This window comes from Poecilia mexicana, unplaced genomic scaffold (genome assembly GCF_051168715.1).
Source record: "Poecilia mexicana isolate PSO_F unplaced genomic scaffold, ASM5116871v1 scaffold_6, whole genome shotgun sequence".
Taxonomy (NCBI): Eukaryota; Metazoa; Chordata; class Actinopteri; order Cyprinodontiformes; family Poeciliidae; genus Poecilia; species Poecilia mexicana.
This window is the reverse complement of record NW_028263375.1, coordinates 9,226,340-9,247,793: the sequence shown is the minus strand read 5'-3', so window position 1 is coordinate 9,247,793 and position 21,454 is coordinate 9,226,340. Positions and strand designations below refer to the sequence as shown.

Below are 21,454 nucleotides of genomic sequence, written 5' to 3'. Positions count from 1 at the left end.
ACTTTATTTTCTGCAACTATGCAGAATATTATTACATTACGTTTTATTTAATATAGTTTTCTTAAACAGAGTTAATGATTTCCGAAAGGACGAATAAAAAAAAGGAGGGGATTCGCTGAGGGACCCGGAACTGAGCTGCGGAATGAGGGAAGGATTTCTTTGTTGCACGAGGTGCATCGGGAAAACGTGCACTGAAAATATCGACAGGGATAGTTGGAGACTGAGACACCGGCTGTGATTTTACTGTGAGGATGGACGATAACGCTGAGTTTTATAAGGATCTACCGAAGGTGGTAAGGAAACTCTGTAATGTTGTTGTGTTTTACGAGAAGAAGAAGAAAAATGTTTTGGGAGGAGCTGATGAGGAAAAACAGCAGGAGTGTGTTATTTGCTTTTAAAACACTAACGTCAGCGTTTTGATGTGTGAACAGGAGCTTCATGCTCACCTGAACGGATCGGTGAGCGTCCAGACCATGGAGAAGCTCATCCGGCGGAAACCGCACCTCAACATTGAACACAGCATGACGGCCATCGGAAAAGGCCAGCGGAGGACGCTGGACGAGTAAGGAATTTTCTAGAAAAATTTGGGAATTCTCCGGGCTCAGAAAGTCGAAAATTTGCGAGAAAAACTCGGACTCGAAAAGTCAAACATTTGCGTGAAAAAAGGAATCAGAAATCTCGAAATTATTCTCAGAAAGGAAAGCTTGTAGAAAAACTTGGACATTTCTGAAATCCGAAAGTCTCACATTTTTAACTTTTGAAACACAGAAAATTTCCAAAAGTCGAAAATATTCGACTTTACAAGCCCAGGAAACGTCCAGGCTCTTTTCTAGAAAATTTGTAATTTTAATCTCAAAATTAATAAGATTTGAGATTAAATATTTTCAAGCTTTTTTTCTGGAAAATTTCTGAGATTAATCTCAACATTTCTATTTTTTTTACTTGACATTTTTTACGTTTGGAGCTCATGAATTTTCATGTTTTTTTCTAGAAAATCTCTGAGATTAATTAAAAACATTCACAGTTTTTTGGTGAAAATTTGCTCCTCCTTTTGTTCTTCTCTACACTGGCCCTTATACTGCATACACACTAACCACAACAGGAGGTTAATATAACAGATCTCACACTTGATTGATTAAAAAAATATTTTATCTCTGATAAAAGAGGCTGCACTGCTTGCTGGGGTAAATATGTGCTGATTATAATCATTATGATCAAGGTTAGTTTGGTTTGATCATGGATTATATGCTATAATACCTGTTTTTTGTGACGTTGAGAATCTAAAGTCGTGTTAAATTGTTATTCATTATCTCATTCTACAACATCAGTTTTCTACCTTTTACTTCCATGTTTGCAGATGTTTTGAGGTCTTCAAAGTAATCCACAAACTGGTGGACACGGAGGAGGACATCCTGATGGTGAGCACGGATCTTCAGTAAAACAACTTTTATTTAAATACATTTTCCAGATTTCCACTCACAGATTTTTTTTTATTTCTAATCAAGGTGGCAACAGATGTTATCAAAGAGTTTGCAGCTGATAATGTCAAATATCTTGAGCTCAGAAGCACACCGAGGGAAGAGAATCACACTGGTAGAAATCTTAAAGACGGATTCAGAAACTTTGGCATAATGTTTCACTGCTTAGAATCTAACTTTGGTTTATGATGCATTTTTTTATTGCAGGACTAACAAAAAAGAGTTACATTGAGACAGTCATTGAAGCCATTCAGCAGTGTAAAAACGACGGAGTGGACATAGACGTCAGGTAGATGTTCACCGCTTTCATGTTATTATTAATAGGACTGAAACAATTAATTGTAATAAATCGATTATTGAAGTAATTGTGAATTAATCTAGTAAGTGTAATTCTCCAATATAATATAATATAATCAATTCTCCAATATATGCAATTAATCTGAGCACAGACTCAAAAAATTTAATTTGTGGAAAGATCAACAGTCAGAGCAGAAGTTAAACCAAATCTATACAAAAAATAAACATTTTGTATTTAAGATAAAACACTTTGTCTGTAAATATGTTCCACAAATAATTGTACAAATAATTAAGTGTTCACTAAATGAGTGCTATGTTGTGGCTTTTTAGCCAATAAAATGTTTATTTTTTATTTATTTTAAAATATTTATTTGAGTCTCTTAATTTATGAATAATATTATATAAGGTAAAGTCATTTTATTTATATAGCACATTTTCAGCAACAATGCAATTCAAAGTGTATAAAAAGGCTTAAGTTGTTAATGCAGAATGTGGCAATTGTTTGAATCTGATTAATCACCAGAATAATCAGTTACTAAAATAATTGTTAGTTACAGCCCTAATTGTTAATAACAGATCTGCTTCGACACTAAACATCATTTATCTGTCAGGTTTTTGGTGGCCATCGATCGCAGAAATGGCGCAGAGGTTGCTATGGAGACGGTGAAGCTGGCTGAAGAGTTCATGTTGTCGTCTGGAGGTTTGGTGGTGGGAATCGACCTCAGTGGAGACCCAACGGTTTGTGAAGCACTAGACTTTGCGTTTTTGCAGTGTAATGTTAACTTTGCAAAAACACAAAATCTCTCCAAGTATTATTGTTCAAGTTTCTAGTAAAAATGAAATGAGACAAAACTAAGTTATAAGAAGATGTATTATTATAAGTTAAATAATCTGCTAATAGAAGTAGTATTTTATAAATAGTTTTAAGGAATTATTTACTTAAAACGAGCTAAAAAGTACAGAAAAGTTACTTGTAAGTTACTTTTATCTTAATTCATGTGATATTTGCACCAGAAACTAGATAAAAACACTTGGTAAGATTTTGTGTGCTTGCAGAGTGAGGACAAATGTTCAATGAGATAATTGATGTATTATTTTTGTGCTAAGCTTCAGAAACAACAGCCATGTTTACTGTTTGGAAATAACAATTTGTTGTTAAGAAGAAGATGTAACTTTTGGTTATTAAAAATGTTACATCTAACCTTGGCTAAGGGAAGGCAGGAATAAGCTTGGCTTCAGCCTATCCTCTTGGTAAATTAAGGGTTTCTTTATTGTTTTTTTTTTTTTGTTCTTTCCTGTGTTTAATGTGGACAATGTACCAAAATAAAGTGATTGATTGATTGAAATACGTCAGTATTTAATAGATAAAAATAAAATCCTAAATTGGATATTTTGTAAAAAAAAAAAAAAAAAAAAAAAAGAAAAGGTTAAGTGCACCGTAATCCCTAGTCAGATAATAAACCTTCGTATTTACTTTGTTTTCATCATGTGTGTGTTTTGGATTCTGTTAGCATCCACATGCTAATGAAGCTTTCGTCTAAAGGTGGGAGACGGCCGCTGTCTTCTTCCCGCTCTGCAGAGAGCCAGGAACTCCGGGCTGAAGCTGTCGCTGCACATGTCGGAAGTAGGTCTCATCATTTAATTTATTCGGACTAGTTGTGCAACAGAGCCGTTACTGGAACCAAACTGGTTGCAGGTTCCCTCCCAGCTGGAGGAGTCCGAGTTGCTGCTGAACCTTCCTCCTGACCGGATCGGTCACGGAACCTTCCTGCATCCGGAGATGGGCGGTTCTCAGTCCCTCGTAGACCGAGCGGTAAAAGGCAGGATTCCTCTGGGTAAGACTTAACCGAGATCAAGAGAACGACTCTCAGCCAATAATATTCTGATTTCATTCTTCCTCGTTTGCTTGTAGAGATTTGCTTGACGTCAAACGTCAAAGGACAAACGGTGCCGAGTTACTCCCAACACCACTTAAGATACTGGTACCAGCTGGGTCACCCCTGTGTCATTTGCGTAAGTTTCCCCTCTTGGAGTAACTAATTACAATAAAACTACAGTATTTTTCGGACTACAAGCCGCTACTTTTTTCCCCACACTTTGAACCATTGAACCATGTGGCTAATAGCCCAGTGCGGCTTTTCTGTGTATTTTTCTTCAACCACCAGGGGGCACTTTAACAGGAATTGAATCATTGGAAGTCAAAATTGGAAATCAAAGAAGAAAGCGCTAATTTTCATTTAGAAGAAGCACATGCTAGCTGCATGTACAACGGAGAAATGTTTTCAAACTCATATGATCCAGCTTCTACGTTAAAGGCTACCAATCTGTACTGCCAGATCGATGGCTGTTGAACGTAAGTTTGGTGTGAACGAATCCATGGTTCAACGTTGATGACGCAGAGCTGCGTCCTTGAGAGCAGCGGATAGATCAGCGGCTTTTTTATATATATATATATATATATATATATATATATATATATATATATATATATATATACACATATATATATATATATATACACATATATATATATATATATACACATACACACTTTCCAGTTTTTTTTTGTAGGTGCGGCTTACAGTAAGGAGCGTTCTATAGTCCGGAAAATACAGTATATATTTTTAATTTAGTGGCACTATTCATAGATAGATGCCTTTTATATCCACTTCCTTCTTGTTTTGAAATTTTAGAGCAGTAGTGTCCAAATGTTTTGCTGTGTGAGCCAAAATGTCTCAGTTAAAAACACGTTTGGCCTCAAAAATTAGTTTAAAATGCATAAAAGAATTCTGAGTTAAAAAGAAAAAACCATGTTTTATAACAGTATTGTAGTCAGGTTTATGTTGAAATGAATTTATAGACCGTTGTAGATCCAAAACATAAAAAGGGTCTCACCTTTTTAAATGAAAGGTCCACTGTTATCCTACTTGTTGGAATAAAAGAAAAACTTGTTGGTGGGGAAAAAAGTGACTATTAAAAGTGTGAAATGTGCCTTTAGTCCTAATTTCAACCATCTGAGTAAATTCATTCCTATGGCTTTAAATTGTGACGCAGCTAAGAAAGTGATGGTTTTGTTGCGTTCCAGACGGATGATAAGGGAGTCTTCTGTACGGACTTGTCTCAGGAGTATCAGCTGGCTGCGTCCACCTTCGGTCTGCGTCCCGACGCGGTGTGGACGCTGTCAGAGCGCGCGGTGGACTGCATCTTCGCAGGAGATGAAGTGAAGCAGCAGCTCAGACAGAAGTGGACTGAATTAAAGCCTGGGTTGCTGCAGGGAGCCGAGCTGCAGGCTTAGAGGTTTTACACTGCAAAAACTAAATTTTACCAAGTATTTTTAGTTTAGTTTAAAGTGCAAACGTCTTAGTTAACTTGAAATAAGACAAAACTTACAAGTAACTTTTCAACAAGATAAAGTGCTAGTTCTACTGGCAGATTATTTCACTTACAACAAAACATTTTTCCCATAAGTGACATAATCTGCCAGTGGCACCAGATACTAAAGAGGCAGGATTATGTAAAATCAACTCGGCTCCTTCAGACTAGCCAGCAGCAATTAGCAAACACCTGGTAGAACTGCTGAGCTGATAGCAGGTACTTAAAAGGTTAATAGAGGAGCCATGATGTGATGACTTAATGAAGGCGGAGCTTCAGAAAGAGCAGGAGTTTTTAAAGAGATGGAGGCGTTAAATTACTAAATACATTTTTTAAAGTCATATTAGTTAATTACTTGATTATGTTACAAAATGATACTATGTGGCCAGAAAATACTCCAACTGTTTAAAAAATTATTAACTTAAAACAAGCTCCTAAATCTGCTGTAAAGTTGCTTGTAAGTTTTGTCTTATTTCAGGTGAACTAAGCTGTTTGCACTGGAAACCCGAACAAAAATACTTGGTAAGATTTAGTTTTTTGCAGTGTGCTGAAATCCAAAACAAAACTGTAAAATATAAAATGTTTAACACATTGAGGCAAAGTGTTATTTTTGCTGTTTTACAGCGTTGTACGGGTTCCTCATGCAAAGTGTGGAAATGAAGTCAATAAGGAGCAGAAATAAAATAAAAAATGAATTTTTATGCATCTATGAGTCCAAAGACGAATCGTGTGCAGGCCAACTCTGCAGGTTTTTATGCCTTCTTTCCAAATTTTCCATGTTTGTCTTTGCTTTTCTTAAATTTTCCGTGTTTCATTTCCTTCCTCTGCTTCCCGTCGCCGTTGCTCGTTACGACGTTTTCTCCTTCCCATTTCCTCTTCTTGTCGCTGTGGGAAAAAGCAGCACGATTACCACTGAGCCCCTAAAACAAGCAGACGGCGGCGTTTTCCTGGCGATGCTGCACCTTTTGATGCTGACGACCGCCGTGCTCCCCGCTTTCTTCAGCACCTGGTCCCACTCCTCATCGTCTCCACGGATCTTGTACCTGGAAACACAAAGGAAGTCTTTGGCAACGCAGCAAACCGAGTTTTCGTTCCAGTGGCGCGTCGACCCAAACACTCACTCTTCTAGCTCCATTTCCTTCACTTTCTCCAGATCCTTCTTGTGCCGCTCCTCAAACTCTTTGGCAGCTTCACTCTATGAATCCGGAGACACGACAGTCAGTTTCTGCTTCAGACACAAACTAACAGTGTGATATGATCTCCTGTTTAAAATGAGGAATTTACTTAAAAAACTAAATGTTTTATGATAAAGGAGCATCTTAATATCTCCAGAAAACTTGATAATCCAACTGGCTTTGTGTGAAAAAATGTTACAAATTCACAAGAAATGTGAAAAAATCTGTAATCAGGAGATATTGAAAATATCTAAACACCAATTATAACATCTTTAAAAAGTAAGACACATAAAAGTAAATTAAAAATGTTATAAAAAAGACAATAATAAATAAGCATATTAAGCCTGTCACAATAATCAATTATCCACATAATTAACATAAACCAGATCATTTCCAATCTTAATATTTTTTGATGAACAATTTTGTTCACAGAAACATCAAAACCTGTTTTATTTATTGTATTTGGTTGTGTTTTATCTTGGACATTTAAAATGTCTCCCAGTTTTAGTGTTTTTTACAAAAAGAAAGTTCACTGGTCTGTCAGAGCAAATCTGTATTAATATGCCAATAGTATCAATACATTAATATTGTTTATCGCAGTAATTACCAGGACAATTAATCATTCAGCAAACATGACAGGAATAAGCATATTGAATGAACGTAGGCAATATTATAAGTAATATACTATAAAAATAGGCAATTAATAACATTAATTTCATTTCTAAATATTGGAAATGGGAAAACCTTATAAAAAGATCACGGTTTTTGTTGTCGCATTTACATTTATTTATTTACTTTCTTTCTCTCTTTTTCACTTAATAATAATTCAAATTAGAAAACAACTGCAGAGAAAAAAGGTAAAAGTTTATCCTAAACCACGTGTTCACTGTTTTTGTTGTATCCAGATTAGTATAAACCTCGTTTGTTTGGTTATTTTATCCTTGTTGCTGTTATTCGTTCTATTATCCGGTTGTTTATTTTGTAGGTAAAATAAACAACCCCTTTTAGCTCTTTGTTGGTCTGCAGTGTTTGTTGTATAAACGCTAATTGGTGAATTTAAAACCCGAACATTTGCATCACTCAGTTCTCATACCAGATCTTCATTGAGGCTTCTGACAGTCGGCTCCATGCTGACGTCTTTAGTTTCCACCATTTCAGCTTCGATTGCCTTTTCCTGGATGCTGGTGAAAACCTGCAGCGGGGTCAAAGGTTAACATGTTGCTTTAGTGCAACATCTTTATTTAAATCTGACAAAATAATCAGGAGAAACTCACCTGCACGAATTTCCGGATGAGACGGTTAAAGAGCCCCATGAGCTGCGAGCTCGGCAGCTCGATTTCTTTCTCCAGCTGATCCACGGGTTTGTGCTGCAGACCGATTCCCAGCAGCAGCGCCTGGACAGGAAGAGTCAGCCAATCAGCATCCGGTTCATCGCAAACGAGACGCGCTGAAGTCAGGATGAACCTACACACTGCGCTGCCGAGAGGGAGACGTCACCCAGCTGCTTGAGGAAGAAGACGCGCGCCACAGTGGGGACCAGGTCCATGACCAGGTGGTAGTCCACCATGCTCCTGGAGTACAGCTCCAGGCGCTTCAGGTCGTACGGCGTGAAGTGGGCCGCCAGCTCGGCGCTGCTGAGAGCTGGTGGAGATTTACACAAATCAGGCGACCCAGAGCCGAAACCCGAGATTTAACTTTTTATTTTTAAAAACGTCTTACAGGCGGCCTCCTCTTTCAGCTTCTTATTCTGCAGGATGCTGAGCGCCAGGCTGGGGTGGAAGCTGCTGAACTGGTAGGAGAGCAGCGACAGGAAGCGCCGGCGGAAATCTGAGGAGGGAACAGGAGGGAACAAGGAGGGAACGATCAGGAGGAGGGAACGATCAGGAGGAGGGAACGATCAGGAGGAGGGAACAAGGAGGGAACTACCAGGAGGAGGGAACAGGAGGGAACAAAGAGGGAACGATCAGGCGGAGGGAACGATCAGGAGGAGGGAACAGGAGGGAACAAAGAGGGAACGATCAGGAGGAGGGAATGATCAGGAGGAGGGAACAGGAGGGAACAAGGAGGGAACGATCAGGAGGAGGGAATGATCAGGAGGAGGGAACGATCAGGAGGAGGGAACAAGGAGGGAACGATCAGGAGGAGGGAACGATCAGGAGGAGGGAACGAGGAGGGAACGATCAGGAGGAGGGAACAAGGAGGGAACGATCAGGAGGAGGGAACGATCAGGAGGAGGGAACAAGGAGGGAACGATCAGGAGGAGGGAACGAGGAGGGAACGATCAGGAGAAGGGAACGATCAGGAGGAGGGAACGATCAGGAGGAGGGAATGATCAGGAGGAGGGAACAAGGAGGGAACGATCAGGAGGAGGGAACAAGGAGGGAATGACCAGGAGGAGGGAACAAGGAGGGAACGATCAGGAGGAGGGAACAAGGAGGGAACGATCAGGAGGAGGGAACGAGGAGGGAACGATCAGGAGGAGGGAACGATCAGGAGGAGGGAACAAGGAGGGAACGATCAGGAGGAGGGAACAAGGAGGGAATGACCAGGAGGAGGGAACAAGGAGGGAACGATCAGGAGGAGGGAACAAGGAGGGAACAAGGAGGGAACGATCAGGAGGAGGGAACGATCAGGAGGAGGGAACGATCAGGAGGAGGGAACGATCAGGAGGAGGGAACAAGGAGGGAACGACCAGGAGGAGGGAACAAGGAGGGAACGATCAGGAGGAGGGAACAAGGAGGGAACGATCAGGAGGAGGGAACGATCAGGAGGAGGGAACGATCAGGTGGAGCGCAGAGGGAATCAGACCAGCTCTTCGGGTCGCACCGCTTAGGGCTGCGATCTCTCAGCAGGAAAATACCCAAATGCGACTCTGTCGACTTTTTTCACGGCGATCTGAACGGCACTGTTGCCGTCTGTTCACCCAAAAGAAAAAATCTGATTTGTGCCAAACTGCCAAAACACAAAATCTCACCAAGGATCTATGTTCTAGTTTCTTTTACAAATATCTTAGTAAACTTGAAGTAAGACAAACTAACTGACAAGTAACTTTTCAGGAAGACATGAGCTTGTTTCAAGTTAATAAATCCTTAATATTAATGAAAAATTATTTAGCTCACAAGACATTTCCCCATGTTGTCAGTAAACTTATCTGCCTAGATAAACTAGAACTTTTTCATTAATATTAAGGAATTATTTACAAAAAGAAATAAGCTTGTAATAAGATATTTGCACAAAAAACTAGACCAAAAATACTTTTTTTGTGTTTTTGCATATGTGAAACTAATGCAGATGAATATCAGATTATTTTCAAAGTGTCTTCTGTCTGAACGGACATGTTTCATTTTATCCGGCTCTTTTATGTGAAACGCGTCATAATTCTGCACCAGAAAAAAGCCAGATGTGATAAATCAGGATGTAAACAATGGCTGGAAATTATGATTATGAACTTATGAAAGGAATCACTAAAGTGCATCACAAGCCCACCTCTCTTCCCTAAAGAAGTTGCAATCAGTGCTCCACAAAAAGAAGTCTCTATTTTTCATGCTTTCTTTTTATTCGCTTCCTTCAACTTCTATGGCTGAACAAACTTTAAAATGGATCCATAGATGGAGGCGTCCATTATTATTTCTGTAAACAATCCTCTGCACACAGATTTGATTGGCCTTAATTAGTCGTATAAACATAAAAAAAAAAAACTATGCATGAAAACCAAACAAATCCACTTTCACCTTTCCAGAAGGCGGCGAGCCACAAGCTCTGCTGCAAAGCCTCGTCCGTGTTCAGCTCCTTCAGCATCACGCAGGAATGCTCCCCTGTCAGCTCGTTCTGAGCCAAACAGGACATGTCAGAAATAAAACACAAACACTAAACAGTCGTCTGATATCAGCACTTACAGGTGTTTGCCTTAAATAGACTGGAGTGTAACCGGCTTTCTTCCAGAACCTGCAAGACACCAAACAGTTTAACACGTTTAAGTCTGAAAATATGTTTCAGGGTTTGTTTGTTTTTCGTAGATGAAGCCACTGCAGGTAGGAAAAAACAGGACTAAACGTCTGCCCAAAATGTTTAGATTCTCAAAAATAATCTAGAAAAAAACTTTTTAATTTTTCTAATTAATGTGAGTCTGAAAACTTTCAATTTTTGAAATTTCCGAAAGACGAATATTTTTAAACTCAGAAATTTCCAAGTATTTTCTAGGAAATTTGAGATTGAGCTCAAAATTTCAGATTTTTTTTTCCTAGGAAATGTTCAACATTTCAAACTCAGAAATTTCCTTGTTTTTCTATAATATTACTGAGATTTATCTCAACATTTTTGAGAATTACTCATAAATTTACTACTTTTTTTTAGTTTTTTTAACCTATGACGCTGATACTGTGTTGTTTTTCCCCTCACTTGAGCAGCTGCGCCGTCAGTCCGTAGGAAACTCCTAAATAGTCCAGCCTCTCAGCTCTTCTCTCGCTGAGCTTCAGCAGCAGAGGAGGAAGCTCCTTCCGAGGAGTCACCACCTCCTCCAGCAGGCTGACCGCCTGAAAAACAAAAAACATTTATTCACCTTTAACCAGAACATGAAGGGAAACCATCAGACTGTGACTGGAATCGATTTACTGACTTCGCTGCTGACGGAGGCGATCTGTGTGTGAGCTGGTTGGACGCTCTCGTCCATGGTGGGAAACTTCCCCTCGTAGTACATCTGCAGCTGCTGCAGAGCTCTGGAGCCGTAGCCCATCTGTCGGACAGACGCAGCTTAGTAATTATTATAAAAAGGAAAAAATTTTGGACGTTTTTTTTAAACCTGCATTTGCTTCTAAAAGCAGCGCTTGGAAAAAAAACAACAAAAAAAACATCCAGTTACTTTTTGGCAATAAGTTCATGTTTTTTGGTGTCTGGTAAACGAGCCGTTTCAAAAACCTTTAGATTGTTAAGTCAGAATTACTTAAAACGGTTGCCTAGCAACTGCAGCCCAGCCCAGCCCGTTGCCTAGCAACCCACTCAGAGTTCCAGGGCTTTCAGTCAGTTGGTTTAAAAAAGGAAGGACTCAGCATTTAGATAATGGAAATATAAAGGTTTCACAAAGACTTTCCCATGTTATAAGTGAAACAATCTGTGTGTTTAGATCTTTTTCATCAATATTAAGGAATTATTAACTTAAAATAAGCTCAATTTCTTGCTGAAAAGCTACTTGTAAGTTATTTTTGTCTTGTTTCAAGTGTGCCAAGATATTTGCACTAAAACTAGACCACAGACAATTGGTAAGATTTGATGATTTTGCAGTGGGAAAAAACAGAAGCATATTTGTGTTGCATTTGCCTGCTGTGTGAAGGTAGATGGTTGCTCTTCACTTTGATTTATGGCAACAACAAAAAAACACAACTATAAAAAAGTCAGCTGCAGCTTTTCACCACCATGAATTATGAGCACACACTCAGAGCTCAGAGCAGGTCTGCAGCGGCTCTCACCCCTTGGTAGTCTGGATTGACCGCGATGCGCACCACTCTGCCTCCAGACAGGCTGCCAAAGTCTGCGTCCTGAAACTGTGTTGGGACAAAGGAACAAGTCATCAGCTGACAAGAGAAACACACTCACTGTGTGTGTGTGTGTGTGTGTATGTACCAGGTTTTTATATCCTTATGGGAACCTATTTCTGTCTACAATGTGGGGTTATGGGGACCATTGCTCCTTGTGGGGACATTTTCTTGGTTCCCATGAGGGAAATTGTTGTTTAGGGTTAGTGGTTCGGCCTGTGATGGTTAAGTTTAGGGTTAGGCTGTAGAAATGAATGGAAGTCAACGTGAAGTCCCTACAAGTGATGAAAACACAACTGTGTGTGTGTGTGTGTGTGTGTGTGTGTGTACCTGTTCTGATACAGTCCAGGGGATCAGATCTCCTGAGGCCTTCTTCCCTCTGGACAGACTATTGAGGATGGACTGCCTGGAAATTTCTCCTTCAAGACAAACCTTAAGAACCAGACAAACAAGAATCTGTTTTCTCTCCAAAGTTACCCATTTCATAATGACTTAGATGAATTTTAGGTCCATCACATTCATACGACTTTAAAGTAATAATGTGCAGCAAAATCAGACGCTGAAACTAAAACTGAGGTCTTTGCTGTTTGTGAGTCACCAGCTGCCAACCGGAAGGAGATGAAGATGTGACGCGGATTTTGTGTCCTGAAGTCATCTTCATGGTTAGCGTTGATTTTTTTAATGCGGTTTAGTCATCTTCTGCTGATTCTTTGTGTTTAGTAGTTTAGCATTAGCATCTGCTGTATTTTTAACATGTTTAGTTGTTTAGCATTAGCATCTGCTGTATTTTTAACATGTTTAGTGGTTTAGCATTAGCATCTGCTGTATTTTTAACATGTTTAGTGGTTTAGCATTAGCATCTGCTGTATTTTTAACATGTTTAGTGGTTTAGCATTAGCATCTGCTGTATTTTTAACATGTTTAGTGGTTTAGCATTAGCATCTGCTGTATTTTTAACATGTTCAGTGGTTTAGCATTAGCATCTGCTGTATTTTTATTTTATTTTTGCAATATGTCCACCAGAAAAAGGAAGCTGTATCTCATTTCTGTGGTTCAACATATTTAGGCTACGATTTGACACCAAAAACATTAATTTAATTGCCAATTTTAGTGCAAAGATTAACTTCCATGTCAGCCATCTTGAAAAAAAGTCAGTAAATATGATTTCATGTGTGATTTGACACCAAAAGTATTATCTGTGATGAATACAGCCAAATTTAGTGCAGAAATAAACATTTTTTTGATGACCACGGCAGCCATCTTTAATTTTTTTTTCCCCCCTAGCAAGTTCCTGGGTGCATCTGTGCCAATTTGGGTTTTTGTATCGGCATGTGAAGGATTCTGCTGCTCTGTCCCACCTGAACGACGGCGAGGACTTCGGGCAGAGAGTTCTGGGTGGGCGGGACGGGTGGCAGCAGGCAGAAGAGGTGATGGGCCGGAGCGTCCGACAGCAGCTGCAGGTCGTTGGGGGAATTCTGCAGCGGCAGAAAAAACCAGGTCAGCAAAAAGAAAAGGACACAAAAGACGACGTGTTGATTTTCAGAGCGAAATGTCACCTTATAGTGCGACGCCACGTAGAGAGCCATCAGCCTCTGCAGAAACGCCTCGGATGCCTTGTGGTAGCAGAACAGCGTGTCTCTGTTTACGTAATACCTGAACGGCGTTCGCTGAGGAGAAATGCTGGAACATCTGGGGAACATTTCACTAAATTCACAAAGTAAAATAATCCGTAGAACATTAAAGGTTTAAATTATGACTTTTTATTTGTTTTTCTACTCTGATCTTCTGGATCTACTGTCCTGCATGTTTTAGGTGTTTCCCTGCTGCTGCTACAAACCCGACCAACGATGTTATTATTTACTAAAACTAACAAAATAACAACAACTAAAAGTGATAAAACACTTTTGTTTTATCACTTTTGGTGAAAAACTATAACTAATTGAAACTACATGGGCATTACTGAAACTAAAACACTAAAATTATAGATATAATAGCCTTCATTTTTGTGTTTATGAAACTATTTCAGCCTTTTGAATTGATGTGATCTTAAAAACTAACAAAAACTAAAACTAACCGAATCAGACAAAAAGTCACGACGAAATAAACTAAACTGTAATGAAAAACCCAAAGTTATTGTGACCCAGAACCCGACATAAGTGGCTTCTGCAGCAGCAAACAGCAATGCACCTCTGATCAATGCCTGATCAATATAAATAAATATTCTGATGAGGTAGTTTAGTGCATCATAAAGTTCTGCCCATGCATCTGATAAATCAGGCAGGACTTTCTATTATTTCTGATATTTGCAATTCTTTAGCAGATGTTCAACGTTTTGCGGTGGAAAATCGTTACTGCGATACGTTTTATTTCCGAGGAGTGTTAGTAAATGTAAAAGGTGCTTAAATTATATTTTAAAATTTAAAACGAATTGGTTGAAAATGAAGGATACAGGTCGCAGACCTGTGGCAGCGGGCAGCCAGAAATGAGTCTGGGAATGTTGAGGCAGTCCAGACACAGCAGCTCATTCAGCCACTTCTCCACGGCGTCACCTGCGCCGTACCGAATGGACTCATGCAGAGAAACCTCGTGTAGAGTCCGAGCTGCGCACAGCAAGACACGACGACAAGAGACGACGACAAGAGACGACGACAAGAGACGACGACAAGAGACGGTCAAACTAAACTCTGCTTGAGGAGGGAGGAGAGCAGTGAGAGGATAAAGGAGAACCTGCTGCCAGCCTCGCTGTGTTTGTGTTCCTGTTCTCTGCAGAACGGTTCTGCTGACTGTCGGCGCTCTGCTGCCTCAGCTGCTGGATCAGTTTGAGAGAAAGAGAGCGGCCGGTGCCTTCATAGCTGCAGAGGAAGCACAAACACTTCAGATCTCAGTGGCACGTTGATAACAGCCAGAAGCTTCTGTGCTTTTCATTAAGACTCCATGTTAGCTCAACACAAACTGCTGCGAAGTGGGAGAACCAACAAAATGCAGGAAGACGATGAGAAAAGGGATGAAGAATAAAACCTACAGCTGCACCGATAGCAGTTTTCTTACCAATCTTTAAAAAAGATCGATACGTTTTATAATCCCATCATGAGAAATTTTATGGAACTTATGTAGTAAATATAAAATACGTAATTCTTATGAATTCAGTCCATCGTCATGTGTTTTATAAAGGCAGGACTTTCTGTTATGAGGCTGTTAGACATCTGCAGACTGACAGATGTTTCACATGCAACTATCGGCCAAAATCAAAGACATGGAGGCCGATCAGTCGGTGGACCCAATAACAACAACATGATCTATAAAACTGTGGCAAAAGACTGAAGACCTGGAGGAAACGCTAAACACACAGCTGCAGCTTTCATGAAATGGTTCAAATAAAAATGAAATCCATGTGGCCTAGTCAAAGTCCAGACCCAAGTCCAGTTGAGAACCTGTGACAAGACCTGAAAATCCTTCCCACCCAAACTGACTAAACTTGAGATATTTCACAAAAAAACAACGAGCAAAAATTTAAATTTATAATGTTGATGCTGGTAGACAACAAAGAGACAACAAATATTTTAGTTCACTTAAAATAAAACAAAACTAACTTATAAGTAACTTTACAGCAGGATATAGGAGCTTGTTTAAGTAAATCATTTCTTAGTACTGTTGAAAAAGTTATTTTTCCACTGGCAGATAAATTAACTTCTAACAAGACATTTTTCTCATGTTATTAGTGAAATAATCTTTCAGTGGAAGCAGAAGTTTTTCATCAATATTAAGTTATTATTATAAGAACTGAAACAGATTCGCATATCTTACTGAAAGGTTACCTATAAGTTAGTTTTGTCTTAAACTGAGATATTTGCACTAAAAACTAGAGCAGAAATACTTGGTAAGATTTTGTGTTTTTGCAGTGAAAGCCGTTTGAAAACCAGACAAAACAACTTTTAACCATAAAAGAAAATAAATCTCAGTTTGAGGCTGTAAAGTTAAAAAATGTGTTAAAGTTCCAGGGGAATTTATTGTTGCAACATTTTTTAGTCTGTCTGTCTTTTGATGCGTTAGCATCATTTTTATGCGAGCGGCGGCGGCGTTCTGTCTGACCCGTTGATGGTGGAGGCCATGAAGACCAGGTAAGGCCCCAGGAGGTTTTTAACCAGAGGAAGCGGGATGGCCGCAGCCTCGTCGATGACCAGCAGCTCAGCTTGGCCCAGTTTCACCGCGTCTCCGGGATGGATGTACTGACGGACGTCACAGTGAGGATACTTTAGTTTTTATCATCATATCGGGTCGTTAAGCCGTTTAAAGTGGTTTAACGTTACCTGGATGGTCTGTCGGTGCTCTTTGAAGACGTTCACTCGCACCACTGCTTTGTTGAATTCAGGATTTAGCGACTGGATGATTTCGTAGTCCAGATGCTCCTGCAGATTCAAGCTGAGCATTTTAACCTTCTCTGATTAATCACAGGCAGGAAGATGCGGGCGGCGCCTACCTGATACTGCAGCGCATCGAAGCCTTTGAAGATGAACTCGAACATGGTGTGAAGGTTGTCGGGACTCGGCGACGTTACGAAGATGTTGGAGTAGCTGAATTAAAAGAAGCAGGCGTCAGAGATGGTGAACAGCAAAATGTTGGATATTTGGGGGGAATTTGATCTGTACCCAAACGCCACGGCGCCTGCGACCGCCAGCCCCATGGCGGCGGACTTTCCTCGGCCTCGGGCGGCGGTCAGAGCCACGGTGCTCCGCAGGGTCTTCTCTGAAACGGCCTCGATAAACTTCAGCACAGCCTTAGCCTGCAGGAACCAGAACGTGTGTTACCTCAGGGCTGGAAGGTCCAATAGACGAGATTTTATCAATTAACCACATATTTAGTTTCAATTTTTAGACTTATAATTTAGATGAACTCTACGATGGAATACGAGGTCCAGCCTGGGATTTATATATTTTGATTGCAAGACAAAAAAAGTAATAAAAATACCAGAATGAAGTCGTAATACTAGAATAAAGTCACATTTCATGAGACTCCAATGCAAACAATGAAAATGAGGAATGCTGAGCATCTTGTGAAGTAATACTTTAGCATAAGTTTTCCAGATAATTATCAAATTATTAACATTAGCAGGACTTTGAAGCCATCAAGCAAACAACTGACTACACTGAAAAGAACCACACAAACTGGGCTGATCATATTAAATTCTGATAACTAAGTTTTCTTCTGATTGAAACAAAGTTTTTCTTGTAACTTTAAGACCTTTTTTCAGTTAAAATTGCATCTTTTTTGTTTTCTCATAATAAAACAAAAGTTCTCAGGCTGGCCCTAATATTTTCTGTCCTCTTTTTGTTTTAGAAAACAAAGCAAAAAAAGGACAAAATATATTTTAAAAATGGATTAAAATCAGAAATCAACTCTGTCATGAAAGATGAAAGAAATCTGATAATTTCACTGCAAAAACACAAAATATTACCAAATATTTTTGGGCTAGTTTCTAGTACAAATATCTTAGCACACTTGAAATAAGAGAAACCAACTTAAAAGTAACTTTTTGACAAGACATCCAGGCTTGTTTTAAGTCAATAATTCCTTAATACTGATGAAAAGGTTCTTATTATTAGCAGATAAATTAACTTGTAACACGGGAAAAATGTCATGTCATAAGTTAAACAATCTGCCAATTGAACAGGCACTTTTCCATCAATATTAAGGAATTATTTACTTAAACCGAACCTTTATATCGCACTGAAAAGTTACTTTTTAGTTGGTTTCTCTTATTTCAAGTGTGCTAAGATATTTGCACTAGAAACTAAATCAAAAATACTTGGTAATATTTTGCATTTCTACAGTTTTATTTTTAAGTCGTGTCGCCTGGGTAAAGCCATCAGCGGCTCCAACAATAATTGATCAGTTTCTACTTTTTTCTACTTTCTAAGCTTCTTCGCTTTCCCTAAGACGTCAAATCTCCCGTCAGCATTCGTCATCTCTGAATTTTCCAGTGGGTTTAACAACAGTGAATGTGAAGCAGCGTGTGATCGATGCCGACCTGGTCCATGGTCCTGCAGCAGTCCACCAACACGCCAACAGGCTGCGTGTCCTGCAGAGACTCCTTCAGCTCCTTCAGCTCCTGCTCTCCAGGAGACAAACCGTCCTCCTGGACAGTGAGGACAGACTTAACCAGAAAACTGGACCTTTGTTTTGCTTTAGTGTGTGTGAAATTTATAGCGTTTCAAATACTTTGATAAAGGAATCTAGAGGTCAGATTTCAACAACAAAAGACCAGCCACTTCTGACTGATCCAACAGAAAGACGCCCGTCCGGAGAATGGGTGTCCAAACGTTTTGTAACTTGGGTCACAATTAACAAAAAAGGAAAATAATAAAGGAATAAGGGAAAAAAAAAACAAGGAAAAAAATGGAACAAATGAAAGAAAAAAGGGCAAGAATATAGATTTTTCTTACTCAAATGTTTAAATTATCGTGCAGAAATTTAAGGGTTTTGCACGTTTGCCTCACAAAAACATCCCAGTTTGTAAATGTTTTAGGTTTCAAACTTTGCCTGAAATGTGAGCTTTGGTTAAATGAGACTGTTGGGAGCAGGAACAATCCCAACTCACTGTTATGTACGGTGGAGAATCTGTGATGCTGTGGGACTTTTTCTTTTCTAAAGGAAATTTAAGTTGGATTTCTACCTTTTTTTCAGTGTAAATTAATTTATTTCAAAGCTTTTTACACATTTACCAGGGCAGCAAATAAATATGTGTTGACCTGCCAAAATAAAAAAATAAATCAAATAATCGCATAACAAATTAAAACAATCTCAATAATGATCTTTTTTTTCTTTTCTCTCTCTCTTTTTCTGCTGGTCTTCAGTTTGGTGCTTTTGGTCTCAACTAGACCTTTTTATGAAGGATAATTTTGTGTACAGAAGCTTCATAATTCATTTTATTTGTCGTTTTGTTTATTTATTTTGCACATTAAAAATGTTTTCCAGTTCCAGTGTTAAAATGTTCATCAAAATTTAAAGTTCATTGATTTTTGAAAATGTTTTCTTGCATTATGGTCTCACAACAACAATAATATCATTTATCACGATAACTGCTGGGATAATTTGAAATCTAAATATGTCTGCATCAGGATATTTATCTGATTTACTTTAATTATCAGTTTAGGTTTATTCCACTCATTCCCAACTTATCTTAGTTTTGCTAAAAGAAAAAAACAAAAACAAAGTTGATTTCAAACAGTTTTGGTACCTGAGTCTTGGGAGGAACTGGCTTGATGTTCGCCATGTGGCTGGAGATCGGCAGGATGTTGAGCTGGTCGTCGATAACGACGCAGTTTTTACAAGAAGAAAGCGACAAAATGAATCTAAAAGGAAAACAGAGGGACTTATATTCCAATTTTGTTCCACTGATTGAATAAATTTAATTAAAAAAAGCAACACCGACCTCTCGTTAAATCTGCCAACGACATCCTGATGAGCCTCGGTTCTGTATCGGGAGTGGACGTCCTGCAGGGAGAGGGGAACTGTTCTCCTCCGAACTGAACTGATGAACTGACAGCAGGAGAAGCTGAAGGCTTACCATGGTCATCGTGTAGAGCTGCTTCAGAGAGTTCATCGTCCTGAGGAGAATCACCACTATGCCACCTCCTTCCACCGTCTCAATGGTTCGCGCCAGCAGGTTGGGAGTGAGCGCTTCAAAATCCTGGAGGACGAGTAAAAACACAAAAACTAAACATGGAAAGTTAAAACACATTCAACTACATCTGTAATTAATTTCCTCATTGGGATCAATAAAGTACTTTAGCTCTTATGGGCAGGAAGGTGTCGGTGACGATACATTTTGGGAAGCCAAATTTGAGGTACCGTAATTTCCCAACACTTTGCGCTCTCCTCTGAAAGGGGAGACATTTCGCTTTCCAGCCAATATCAGGTTATTACGGTAAGTTCACTCTCACAGTTTTACTTCAGCTTAAATTTGATGAAACACTCCTCACAGACTTAAGTAAATAAGCAATGCTTAGCCTGGTGGGGACACAAGTAAAGCCTGGAGGCCTGCCAGGCTTATAAGACATTGGGGGAAACCCTGACAATCAATGAAAAATTAATCAACAATCTGATGTGTATTGATAATTTTAACAATAGTGTGTTATTGGTTTTCAGAACTATTGACTGTATGATGTCTTTGTTTGTTTGCTTTTTTTAAATGTTTTTAAAGAACTTTGACCCGCCATGTTGCTGAAACGTTCAGTACAAATAAACTTGATTGATTGAAGACATGCTTGTTTTTCGGTGCGTGGATGGGTAGAGTAGCCAGAAACGGTCCTCCTGTGAGCAGAAGCAGACTCACCTGTAGGACACACATGCCGTACGTGTTTCCCAGGATCTTGTGCGTCTCGTTGTAGTAACAGTAGCGGATGTTGGTTGCAGCGACGAAGAGCTCAAACGGATCGTCCTGGTTCAGATTCAATGTTCCAGTTTTGATCTTCTTCTGCAGCTGTCTCATCCGTTTCTTCCGGTTGCTGTTTCAGAAAGACAAATCAAATCTCTACCTGCTCGTCACCGATGGCAGCTGGATGTGTGTGTTGTTTACACACACCTGCTGAATCCAAGGTCCTTTTTGTAGCACCAGAGGACCGACGGTCGGGCTCTGACGGCGGCTTTGGACAGCATGTGATGAAGGATCACCACCTGGATCAGAGGCAGGTTGGTTTGTGTTAACGCTGTGAAAATAAACTCTGTCGTTTCTACGGGTGTGTCGGGTTTATACCTGATCTCTCCCTCGGTCTCCCACCACCACAAACAGGGTTCGGTGTTGGAGCGCGACTCCATTCTCGATCTGGACCCGAATCCGGTTGTCTACTTTCTTGCGGATAGTCGCCATCGTACTTCTATAATCATCAGCACAACAATGATAAAAAATCAATGGCCGCATTCACTCTGTCAGCAGATGAACATAAACTATTATAAAATTAAACCAGCACATTTTAAATTACCTTAAATAAAGCTCTTGGATATTTCTTTTCACTTAGTAATCTTAAGGTTTACGGCTGCATGGAGCTACATGCCGACCATGTTGATAAACTCACGTGGAGACAGTCGTTCATGAAGGACCCCTGTGTGACGTCAAAATAGTGCGACATATTCTAAAGTTTCATTTTTGTTTTCACCACGCTGGGTACATTATAAAATGTTTTCATTTTTGGTCATAGTAATTATTACGGACACATTATCCTGACGCTTCAAGAAATGAAAAGCTACCACAAACCTCAAGCCGCAGCCTGTTGCTGGGATACGTCAGCGAGCCGCCATATTGGGAAGGGAAACAGAGGTATTATGTGAATGTGATATTTGGCTTTTTAAAACAAGGATTATTTAGTTGTTTATATTCTAACTTATTTAATCAAGGTCTTTATCACACTAAAGACTAAAGCAAAATGCCCTTTTCCGTTAATTTGGATAAAATGCTAGAAACATTATTTTTTTTCTAAGTAAAACTAAGTAAATTTACAAATTAACCCAAACATCATAGTCAACTATTTTCATTCATGTTTTGAGTGTAAGGCAGTTTATGAGAAATTCGGTTATTTTAGCATTACAGAATAAAAATGTAACATATTTC

At 39.4% G+C, this 21,454-nt stretch overlaps 2 protein-coding genes across 2 annotated transcripts; one reads left to right on the top strand and one right to left on the bottom strand.

Moving 5' to 3' along the window:
- The first annotated feature begins 152 nt into the window (after window positions 1–152).
- On the top strand, window positions 153–5,852 carry mapda (N6-Methyl-AMP deaminase). Its single transcript, XM_014983779.2, has 10 exons — window positions 153–293; window positions 432–562; window positions 1,358–1,418; window positions 1,506–1,593; window positions 1,686–1,767; window positions 2,387–2,513; window positions 3,319–3,399; window positions 3,472–3,610; window positions 3,688–3,788; window positions 4,861–5,852. Exons 1-10 carry the CDS (start codon window positions 252–254, stop codon window positions 5,068–5,070), a joined length of 1,062 nt encoding a protein of 353 aa, XP_014839265.2. The 5' UTR covers window positions 153–251; the 3' UTR covers window positions 5,071–5,852.
- nat10 (N-acetyltransferase 10) lies at window positions 5,827–20,939 on the bottom strand. Its single transcript, XM_014983780.2, has 29 exons — window positions 20,829–20,939; window positions 20,603–20,723; window positions 20,432–20,523; window positions 20,183–20,354; window positions 19,415–19,537; window positions 19,280–19,341; window positions 19,085–19,199; window positions 17,876–17,983; window positions 16,497–16,630; window positions 16,328–16,421; window positions 16,158–16,256; window positions 15,940–16,076; window positions 14,578–14,702; window positions 14,300–14,450; window positions 13,407–13,503; window positions 13,209–13,325; window positions 12,181–12,282; window positions 11,785–11,859; window positions 10,938–11,054; window positions 10,721–10,854; window positions 10,219–10,267; window positions 10,054–10,150; window positions 8,042–8,149; window positions 7,791–7,963; window positions 7,597–7,716; window positions 7,416–7,514; window positions 6,269–6,342; window positions 6,110–6,190; window positions 5,827–6,032 (listed from the first exon to the last, which is right to left on the bottom strand). The coding sequence occupies exons 2-29, from the start codon at window positions 20,714–20,716 to the stop codon at window positions 5,900–5,902; spliced, it is 3,102 nt and encodes a 1,033-aa protein (XP_014839266.2). The 5' UTR covers window positions 20,717–20,723; window positions 20,829–20,939; the 3' UTR covers window positions 5,827–5,899.
- Window positions 20,940–21,454: the final 515 nt, after the last annotated feature.

Coding starts and splice junctions, on each gene's coding strand:
- mapda (XM_014983779.2), top strand. CDS start 252: ATGGACGATAACGCTGAGTTTTATAAGGATCTACCGAAGGTG. Junction 2,514..3,318: donor ACCTCAGTGGAGACCCAACG/GTTTGTGAAGCA, acceptor TTTCGTCTAAAG/GTGGGAGACGGCCGCTGTCT. Junction 3,611..3,687: donor AAAAGGCAGGATTCCTCTGG/GTAAGACTTAAC, acceptor GTTTGCTTGTAG/AGATTTGCTTGACGTCAAAC.
- nat10 (XM_014983780.2), bottom strand. CDS start 20,716: ATGGCGACTATCCGCAAGAAAGTAGACAACCGGATTCGGGTCCAGATC. Junction 19,200..19,279: donor GTTGGCAGATTTAACGAGAG/GTCGGTGTTGCT, acceptor TTTTCCTTTTAG/ATTCATTTTGTCGCTTTCTT. Junction 11,055..11,784: donor TCAATCCAGACTACCAAGGG/GTGAGAGCCGCT, acceptor TCTGTCCGACAG/ATGGGCTACGGCTCCAGAGC.